The following is an 11073-nucleotide window of genomic DNA, read 5'->3' as shown; positions in this document are numbered from 1 at the left end:
CAATCCTTCACTCTATTGGTCTTATGCCATCATTGACCCAATCCTTCACTCTATTGGTCGAATTCTTGGAGTTAGGATACCCTCCCACCTTTTTGCTCTTTGTCTTATAGATTTTGGGTGTCAACATAGTACTCTCTATGCTTGAGACATGTTATTCTAATGTTAGAGTGGTTGTACACCCACTCTTTAATATTATTTATACCATCTTTCTTCTTTTGGTGTTCTTTTTGGTATCCATTTTTCAACTTGAGATCCATCCAACCAATGGTCCATGAAGGAAAATTTTTGCCTTCTTACTTTGAGCTCTTGTTATGAAATTCAAGGACATTGAACTTGGATTCTCATTATAATACTCAACTTTGAATAAACTCAAAGGTTATAATGGTATGATTGTTGTATTTGTGGATAATTTTTGGTTAAGGTAATCTTCATTTGGATATCTAATGCCATATTTTAAGCATATTTATTCCACATTGCCATCTCTATTTGGGTCTTACCTTTCAAGACATCTTGAGGCTACATGACCAAATTGACTCCAATGTGAAGAAGGTATTCCTTTCAAGGGGATTAGACTTGGAGCCTCATTAAATTAGTCGTTGACATTGAATAAACTTAAGGGTACAATGGTATGATTGCATTACTTGTGGATGATTTTTGGCTAGGGAAATTTTCATATTGATAAGTAATAGCATTTTTTGAGCATATCTATTTTGCACCAACATCTCTATTTAGGTCTTTCTTTTCACAACATCTCAGGCCTACATGCCCAAATCACCTCCAATGCCATCCTAAGGCTACATGCCCAAATTCGCTCCAATGCCAACAAGGTATTTCTTCTATGGGTCCCATAATTTCTCCATTGTGTCCTCATCACAAGACCATTGTGTAGATGGGTTTGTAGTCAATTATGAGTGCATTACCCTCCTTATTGTTAGGAGTTACACAAGGATGTGTGTAATACTCTTTGTATAATAGTTCCTCCACATAATGTGTTAGAGCATTGATTGGAGGATAGGTCACGATTGGGCCAAGTGGGCTTGGTATCCTTACTAGGTTGTTAGCTCTAGGTGACATAAGTTCATGATCTGGAGGAGCATATAATTCTACTAGGGCTCCTTGTTTGTAATGAAGCCATCTATTCATTCAATATGGATGATGAAATTGGAGTAGGGAAATGTTATAGTAGGTGCTCGACAGATGGCCACATGATGGCCTTACCATCCTCAATATTGCTACATATTATATTCATAGGCACTAGATATTCAAATGATAGGGGGATACCACCATAATCGATGTATTGAGCATTAGCCTATAGGTCTACCTAGGCTTAAGGCTTGTTGTTATCCTCCTCATCTCTTGCTTAAGATTAGCAAGTCTTGTGAAATGGTTGATTATTTTTCATTTCTTCCTTTATCAGTCAAGACACTAATTAAGTCAAAGGTTTGGGACTTTCTCTCACTTTTCTCTTTTCTCAAATCATGTAGTTAAATTGTTTCCTCAAACACTCCATTCATATTAGAACTATCCAAGCTTGAGTTGCTAGCTAAAGCTCTAGACAACTTCTCATGTTTGATCACATTGATAAAGAATATAGCTATTGTCTTTTGTATTGGTGCCTTATGTATAGGTATACTTTCATAGACCACACAAATTCTTGTCACATAATAATTAATGGCTTGTTTTCTTTCTATCCTATGTCCATGAGTCTGGCTACAAGGTTATCCACATATACGATTTCGAACAATATTTTGATGAATAGGTTTTTGAGAGTGGATAAGCTAGTATTCTCTATTGTCTTGAGACTTGTAGACCAAGTCCATCTCTTTTTCCCTAGATACATAACACAATCACTAATCACATGGTTGTTAGCCTTAAATAGTTGCTCAAACTATTTCCAAAACTTTATGAGTCATCTCTAGCTCCATGACTTTCTAGTTTCTTGGCAATTAGAGGGACATTTGATTGCTCTTTAGTCCTAGGTCACTTACTAGATCGGTAGCTAATAGCAAGCATAGAACAAGGAACTAGCATGTCATTCAAAAGTGGGATTAACATTCCAAAATATAATCCAAAGTACAACATGTCTTATCTTATTCTTCTATCTATATCATCTCTGAATATCCGCTAGTAGTTAGATTTTACAACACAAACCCTAGATAAATTCAATAAATCATCATCTCCTTCCTTCTCATTTTTGTTATGGCAATAAGTGATATAGTAGCATACAAGCTACAACCACATCTTAGGGATGACAAACTTGGACATGGATGCACTTAATTTCTTGCATGGGAACACTCCCAAATATCATAGCCAAAATAGTATATTCATATCGAATCCAACTATAGCAAACATTTAGAATTGTGATTATGAGCATTGGTTGCATGTTTGTCTACTCACAAATTAGCCCTAAAAAATTGCACATCAAAGTTTGTTATAACAAATGGTGATATATCCAACTCAAGTTTATCTCATTTGAAACTTGAAACTTGAATTTTAATCCAAAAGTATAGGTCTACCTAGGCTTAAGGCTTGTTGTTATCCTCCTCATCTCTTGCTTAAGATTAGCAAGTCTTGTGAAATGGTTGATTATTTTTCCTTTCTTCCTTTATCAGTTAAGACACTAATTAAGTCAAAGGTTTGGGACTTTCTCTCACTTTTCTCTTTTCTCAAATCATGTAGTTAAATTGTTTCCTCAAACACTCCATTCATATTAGAACTATCCAAGCTTGAGTTGATAGCTAAAGCTCTAGACAACTTCTCATGTTTGATCACATTGATAAAGAATATAGCTATTGTCTTTTGTATTGGTGCCTTATGTATAGGTATACTTTCATAGACCACACAAATTCTTGTCACATAATAATTAATGGCTTATTTTCTTTCTATCCTATGTCCATGAGTCTGGCTACAAGGTTATCCACATATACGATTTCGAACAATATTTTGATGAATAGGTTTTTGAGAGTGGATAAGCTAGTATTCTCTATTGCCTTGAGACTTGTAGACCAAGTCCATCTCTTTTTCCCTAGATACATAACACAATCACTAATCACATGGTTGTTAGCCTTAAATAGTTGCTCAAACTATTTCACAAAACTTTATGAGTCATCTCTAGCTCCATGACTTTCTAGTTTCTTGGCAATTAGAGGGACATTTGATTGCTCTTTAGTCCTAGGTCACTTACTAGATCGGTAGCTAATAGCAAGCATAGAACAAGGAACTAGCATGTCATTCAAAAGTGGGATTAACATTCCAAAATATAATCCAAAGTACAACATGTCTTATCTTATTCTTCTATCTATATCATCTCTGAATATCCACTAGTAGTTAGATTTTACAACACAAACCCTAGATAAATTCAATAAATCATCATCTCCTTCCTTCTCATTTTTGTTATGGCAATAAGTGATATAGTAGCATACAAGCTACAACCACATCCCAGGGATGACAAACTTGGACATGGATGCATTTAATTTCTTGCATGGGAACACTCCCAAATATCATAGCCAAAATAGTATATTCATATTGACTCCAACTATTACAAACATTTAGAATTGTGATTATGAGCATTGGTTGCATGTTTGTCTACTCACAAATTAGCCCTAAAAAATTGCACATCAAAGTTTGTTATAACAAATGGTGATATATCCAACTCAAGTTTATCCCATTTGAAACTTGAATCTTGAATTTTAATCCAAAAGTATAAGTTGATAGCAATAAATGCCATTGTGACCTATGTCATTAACCATGATCTTTAAGGCCAAGATCTACATAAATAGCACAAATTAGTCAACATTGCAACTCACTCCTTGAACCATCATTACCTAGTATACAAAATCCTTCAAATGGTTTACATCAAACCTTCTTGATCATTTAACATTCAAACCAGAACTATCAAAAGTTTGATTTGATTCATAGCATAACTAATACTTAATGGATACCAAGTTGCTGCAAAGTTCTAAATAGACAAGAGATACCACTTTGATTTTCTATTCGAAACTTGATCACTCTCTCTTTTATAGTCGTGCATCATGTATGCATGACTATAACAAAACACTGCAATATCATTTCATTTACCACTAACTTGCAAAAGACAAAGCCTATATAATTAACTTATTTACTGTTTTTGAAACAATTCAATGACCATATAGTAAACATACATCCTCACATTCTCATCCAACTAGCCATGAGCCTTTAAATTCTTTAAGAAATGTATTCATGAAGCACACTCATAAAGCATTGCATGCCATGGAGAATTGTCAATGAACTTGGGTCTTAGAAGAGGGTGATTGAAGTTTAATCTCCACTCAAATATCACTGTTTTAGTATTATGAAGAAAGACAATGAGGGCTCCTTCAATTAGAAAGAATATAGCAGTGGTAGAGTAGCAACAAAACTTGAGAGAACTACAATGTAGAGATTCTTTTCCACACACACACACACACACACAGATCTACAACACAAAGATTGTCCTATACAAGCACACGCACATAGAGCAATAGAACTTGATGCATCCTTAGCACATCACACACACATGCGTATGTGCACACACACACACATGTTTGTGCTTTAGCTGGTGATGATCAAGTATTTTTAAACCCTCCTAGTAATTAATTGGAAGCAATTTCCCAAGTGAACAATTTGTATGTTTCTTATGTTACTCCTTCTCCTAACCCTAGGGAATTCACTATATGTATACCCTCTATATCATGTGCATTTAAGGCCTACTTGTAAATATCCTTATCTATGAATTTTTTCATAATAAGACATAACCCTTTTCTATTCAATATGGGACCCTTCCGTATAAAACATGTGTAAAAATGGTATTTTAAAAATCCCTTATGTTGAACTCACGTGATACGTACATATATTTATGATTAAACTCCTCAAGCTCCTAACAAGATGCATATGATTGAGTGGGACGATACATGAAAACTCTTTTGTGGAAAGACCTTGGATTGAAGCTTTTTAGCACTTTTAGATGCCCCGACATAGTAGTATACAAGAGTTATGGCTTCTCTTACCAAAAATGCTCCATGCACTATGAAGGAACTTCTCTTTTTTAGAAAACACCTAATACAATTACCACATGTTATTTCAAGGGTGGTAGAGTTCTAACCTTGATGCTCAATAAGGACTTTCAAAATAGTTATTAAACAATTGGATCTCAACACTTTCAAACACATAACACTGTCATAGTTGAAAAGAAGACTTATAATGTTAACCTAGCTGAATGAGTGATTGCAAGAGATACTAGCTAGTTGTTGCAATGTATAGATACATCATACCAGAGTAAGCCACCATAAAAATGTGAAGGATGTTAGAGCTTGTATCTACTACCTTGTCATATGTGTGAGTTCTGAGCAAATGAGGTACACCATGTACCCTTCATATGGCATACTCACCTCCTCACCCATGAAGGGACTCCAATCATAACCATGTGAATAATGCTGCATCAATCAGACCAGATGCTAGCTGGCTTAAGGTCTTAATGTCTACCTTGTTACTTGCCATGAAAGAAAAGACCAAAGGCCTCTCACAGAAGTTCCCACACTTGTATGTTGCAGTGACTGTAAGAAGGGTGTGAGGTTACAACAGTTGTGCAGTACCTAGCATATCAGACAAAGGCAGGCCACAGGTTTACTGACAGACTGTGTGGAGGCAGGTTAGCTATGCAGTTATGCTCCATTTTGGCTGTCAGCAGGAGGCAAAATTGTGTAAGATCCAGGTACTTTATCTTTCCTAGAGAAGATGTTCCCCAGACTGAAGAGCTTGGGTTTTGATGCCACCTTTGTTCCTCGAAGGGAAGGAGTGATACAGGTGGGCACATTCAGGACTGGAGTGATCCTCACACTTGCAGTGTCTCTAGACAGCATGTCCTTTGGCCTCACAAGAGGACCTCTGAGACCAATATTACCTCTCTCATAATTTCTAGTGGGGCCTCTGCCTGGGCTACTCCAAGAGGCCCGCCTGCTCGGACTGCCTCGGGAGAAATTCCGAGCACCATTGCTGTTGGGACCCCTTCTGATGGGCCTTCCTGGACTGCTGCTACACCTAGCATCATGCTTTGCTAGATGGTGGTCCCCCACAGGACTGACTGCTGGGGGGCCAGCATCCAGTTGCTTACTGATTGGCTTAGAGCAACTCATAGCATCTGAATTGGCTATAGGAGCAGATGATGATGATGATGAAGGCAACTGAGTTGCTTGCAACGATGTTGATGCTGCAGCATCAGGGTTGTGATGTGCAGGAACACCACCAGCAGAGTGGGTTCCAGGTCCTTTCCTGACACTTGGGTTTGGGAGAGGGGGAAGCCCCTTCTTGGGTGGCTGATTAGATGCCGTACTGCTGTCACCCTTGGTTTCGTTTTCTGTGCCATTGCCTTTGGGGGGTAACAAAGGGGAGCTGCCAGTCTTGCTTTCACCTGCAGAGTTGCTTCTTCGTGGCGGCGGTGACACCTTAGGGCCACTCTTGCTTTCACCAGCTGAATTGCTTCTTGAGAATGGCCAAAAAGACCGTGATGGCAGTGGTAGCCTGCAGCTGGAGGACACTGAATTCTCCCGGGAAACCACTGCAGAAGAAGATGTTGATGATGAGGATGATGATGTTGACATTGATGTGGATGTCGACGACGACAAATTAAAGGATGCCACCATGGTTGAAGATGCGGGAACCTCCTTGCTTGTTGGGATATGGAACCTCTTGCGCCTGAAGAAATCTTTGAACTTGCTGGAATACTTGGATGAAGATCCCTTAGGAGATGTAGGTGTTGTGGGTGGTAGAGAGAAGGTCCGGGACGGGGATGAGCAGCGTGAATTGGTGAGGCTGATACAGCTGCGGTGAGGGGGCCCACGAGAGCCCATCATTGTCATTGAAATGCATCGAGGATTGTCATTGAAGCTCCTCAAATGTCTTACCATAGGCCAGGGCTCTGACTCGAACCTATCAACTCCTTCATTCTTAGCACTAAACATCATTCGTTCACTTGCTGTGTGCAGTGGTTGTTCTGCCCCTTGATCTGATTGTGAGGATTTCTCCAATGGCCGCAGCTTTCCATTGGAGAAAAGCTCTTCTGCAGACAGCATTCCATTCGCGGGGGGAAGAGCAAGGCTCATAGATTGACTGAACTCAAACTCGAAGGAAAAATCATCATCATCTCCATCATCCTCATCCACAAGCTCTCTTCTTCGCTTTTCAGGGGTAGATCTGTCAATTATATCAAAATCTTGAGAGAACGAAATCCGCGGACTACCAAACCAACCGCAAGATGCTTCTTCCAATGGATACAAAGTCTCCATCATTCACTCAGAACTAGAGGCCCTTTGACCTGGACAATTGCCTGTTCACTCATACACCAACACTAAAGCTTATGCTTGGGAACTCTTTGACTGGGGAAGAGATACTCAAGGTGGTAAGCAGGATCAAGTATTTTGCAGCGAATCTTGTCAATTCTCTATGACCTCCAACCTGCATCACAGAATGTGGAAATGGATCAACAAAAGACCCGATAGGCAGCACAACAAAACAGAAACATGAATTCCACAACAAGCAGCTCAACATTTACAAGCAATGTAATGTGTGTCTTAAATCAGATTGGAAGATATTAAGCACAGATTTCGCTTGCAGAAAAAAATAGTCCTGAGGGGATGAATTGGTTGAGCCAAAGAACTACACCAGCTCAGACATGACAATGAATCAGAAGGAAGAAAAGGCTAATTTGCAATCAAAGCACTCAGAAATCAGGCCAATCTGCAATTACAACACTCAGAAATAAGAAAGGACTGATCTTGCATTGCAGGACACATAAATCAGGCCTAAAAACGGATAGTTGTTGATGGTTGCAAACTTGCAATCCAGTCAAATGCATAATGCGGCCAAAAGAAAAATGAAATTCGTGACTCCAAATGCACCTATCATCCCCATCAGCTTCCCCAGCATACACTGTAAATGTAGATTCCACCCTTAACTTCAAGGCTCAAAGGAAGCTCTCCTGACACACTGAGACCTCAGTAGTCAATAAGGAAGAAGAAAAAGGGGACAAAAGTACAGGCTTTTTGTATGAGTGGAACACAGAGAGACAGAGAGAGAGAATGCTAACTTCAAAAGGCTAGCATGTAGATCTAGGCCCGAGTAAATAAGGAGATTGTAGCAGAACTTGAAGAGAAAGAAAGTGTCTGCAGAGAGAAGAAAAGAAAACTTCTGATATGATGAGTTTAAAAAAATGCAGAAAGACTGGTCCAGGAGACATTGTCATATAGGAAGACCTCTCCACTCTCTCGTTTTGGTAGTGGTTGTAAACTTAGAGTGGAGGCCATGAAATGGTTGGCAACAAGAAAAAGAATCTAAATTAAGGGATCAGACCCACCACCTGGCGGCACACCGCACTGGATCCGAGCAGCCGGCGGGAGAGTGCTAACAGAAATGGGGCATGGAAACAACCCCCTTATAGCCATCTATAATGACCATTACTCTAGCTGCCCACCCAAATCACCCATAAAGAACATGATCAACCAGAGCCATGCCCAATACAAAGGTGTGAAAGTTATGAAACACAGCAATTTAAAAGTAAATGCAGCCCCTACACAGAGAGAGCAAGATCAAGAATTAATTGCAAAATAACCTCCAGATACTTTTGATATATGAGTAAATGAATAGTTTCTTAAATTATAAGAACAATCCTGACGTTGACATTCAAAAGTATTCACATGGATTGGAAGAGGGCATGTCTCTTATCTTCCTCACACCCAGCCAACCCTAATGCAGATAGATTCAGTGTTCCAGGCAGGCATACAGATTGATGGGGCAAGGAACCTTGTTGGACGCTTCCCTTCTAGAACGATAAAACACAAATATTATCCTTAAAATGCAAGACCTTCATTTTGCTCTGGAGCTACTAAGTCTAATAAATAGAACAGAAGAACTAGCAGTTAGGTGGCATGATGCAAATCTGGATGCAAACAGAGAGTGATATACTTGACATATACATAGACCAGTTGACCATACCCATAAAAAATAAGCTATTCATTATACCACTAAAATTCCTCTTTCACTCTCCATAGCAAATCATGCAATCAACACTTGGCCCCTCTAACCATGGGAAATTATCCTAAAAACAGTGTGTGGGGTCTGTTCTGCTGGGTCATGGCTCATGGTTTCTTGCCAGCTTTTAGCTATGGCCAATGGCCACCATGCCATCCAAAGCATCTTGAGCTTGGAAATTTGAGACCTCAGCTACGGGATGATGATACACAGATCCCAAGAAGCAGACTTTATATATGTAGGCAATAAAAAAGTTGAGTATGTCCACAAAAGAGAGGGATTGTCAGTAAGTGCACTACACATTAAAATAAGAGCCACACAAGCAACAAAACAGAACTAAGGAACAAGGAAGAGCTAGTCAGCATGACATAAGTACTCTAGAGGCTAGAGTCTACTCTTTACAACAAGCAGCCTTTCCTATAGTTCCCTCACCCTAGCCACATCTCCTCTCTCTGTCGATAAAGAAGTAACTGAGAGTTTGTGTGACGTTTGTCTTGAAGCGAGGCTGGACTTGAGCACAGCAATGGCAGAGGAAAGATCAGTGCCGGGACTGACTAGAAGCAATCCCTGCTTCTCTTTGAAAGCTCACAGGAAAGCCTTCCAAAAGCATAATTGTGTCCCAATCATGACCACGGAAAGAACAGGAAGGCATAATAACTTTTTGGATGTAACAAAATTAACCTGAAATACAGAAATGAAAGCTACTCAGGGAGGCTTTCTTAGGATTACTGCTTTCTCAATTCCTGAAGAAAACAACATGTAAATTTCATGCGATCAATTTTGGTTTGCCATCAAAATACTTCACTTTCACCTACTTTCAAATGATCACAAAAAAAGGCAGAGCTAGAACAACACACACGAGCGAGCTTTCTCCCTCACTCATGCACAGATTTCACAAGCCACCTGATTGATTCCAACCACCACTCATGCCAAAAGGAAGAGCCGTTTTTGTGTATTCTGTCTCGCTTTCAGAGACTGATCAGTAGAGATAGAATTTGCCTGCTCTTCTAACCCTGTCTCCTCTGTGGATTGCAGGCACAGAAGTTCCCTCGATCGCCTCAAATGTAGGAGGGCAAGAGGGAAATCCCCTGTTTCAGAACCCACGACGACTAATAAAAAGTCCCAAGTCGATCCCCTCTTTCGGAAAGAAAAGGCCCCAATTGTTGCCCTGTTTCAATAGAGGTTCTGAGTGTAAGAACCACCCACATAAGACATCGGCCTAATTTGAAGAAATTACAAAAGACATTGGCCTAATCTGAAGAATGCATATGGCACAATGGCAGAATTTAGAGAATCCACCAATGGAAACGGCCTAATTTCAGAGCCCAGGAATGAAAATAGCCTACTTTCAGAGAACCCACGAATGAAATTGGCGTAATTCCAGAGAACCCATCGACAGGAGAAAAGGGCGGGGGGATTTTGAAGAGCACACCCACCTACAAATGCCAGAACCCAAGTTCACCCAAAACAGAGGAGAGAAAATAATGGAGGAGAAATGGTTGCCGGGATTGCTCATAAGCTCAAATGGAGGCCATTTGATTCTCCTGTCTGTGTATTGTTGATCGATTGATTGAGAGAGAGAGAGAGAGAAGGGGGGGGCCAGGGGGCGAATCAAGATGACTTCAATTGTACATGACTCATACAAAAAAGGGAGGAAAATGAGAGAGTTCTTTTAGATGGGCTTGCCGGACATGACCAGTAAGTAAGTTCAAAGATCAAAATTCTGTCAATTTTTGCCGACTCTACAGTACGGTCTGCGCCATCATGAGCCCCCCGTCCCCTCCCTTTTCAAAAAGCTCCCTGTGATAGAGGTTGTACCTTGGAAGATTTCAAGGAACTCGCATCGATAACTCTCAAAAGCCTTACGATAAGCTCAACCACACCATTCCATAACCCATGATTAAGGAAGGTGTCATCTAATCTTATGGGATTTGGGTCATCCACACCTAAGGTCCAATGGGATCGGGCTGGTTTTGTAACCGTTGCATATATGCAAACTATGAAAACATTTGCTTACTGATCCAACAATTAACT

At 39.9% G+C, this 11073-nt stretch overlaps 1 protein-coding gene across 11 annotated transcripts; it reads right to left on the bottom strand.

The window, feature by feature from the left end:
• Window positions 1-5196: 5196 nt before the first annotated feature.
• LOC148015172 (uncharacterized) lies at window positions 5197-10642 on the bottom strand. Of its 11 annotated transcripts, none has more exons than XM_087665251.1 (3): window positions 10290-10642; window positions 9943-10258; window positions 5197-7467 (listed from the first exon to the last, which is right to left on the bottom strand). In XM_087665251.1, the coding sequence occupies exon 3, from the start codon at window positions 7299-7301 to the stop codon at window positions 5679-5681; it is 1623 nt and encodes a 540-aa protein (XP_087521377.1). In that variant the 5' UTR covers window positions 7302-7467; window positions 9943-10258; window positions 10290-10642; the 3' UTR covers window positions 5197-5678. The 11 variants fall into 11 exon arrangements, with proteins under 11 accessions (XP_087521377.1, XP_087521378.1, XP_087521379.1 ...); XM_087665252.1 differs by having other exon boundaries at window positions 9943-10207; window positions 10339-10642; XM_087665253.1 differs by having other exon boundaries at window positions 9943-10207; window positions 10386-10642.
• Between the last annotated feature and the right edge of the window lie 431 nt (window positions 10643-11073).

This window comes from Lygodium microphyllum, chromosome 24 (assembly GCF_053477565.2).
Source record: "Lygodium microphyllum isolate KBCC chromosome 24, Lygodium_microphyllum_v1.1.10, whole genome shotgun sequence".
Classification (NCBI taxonomy): domain Eukaryota; kingdom Viridiplantae; phylum Streptophyta; class Polypodiopsida; order Schizaeales; family Lygodiaceae; genus Lygodium; species Lygodium microphyllum.
This window is presented reverse-complemented; position numbering and strand designations above follow the sequence as displayed.

Coding starts and splice junctions, on each gene's coding strand:
- LOC148015172 (XM_087665251.1), bottom strand. CDS start 7,301: ATGATGGAGACTTTGTATCCATTGGAAGAAGCATCTTGCGGTTGGTTT.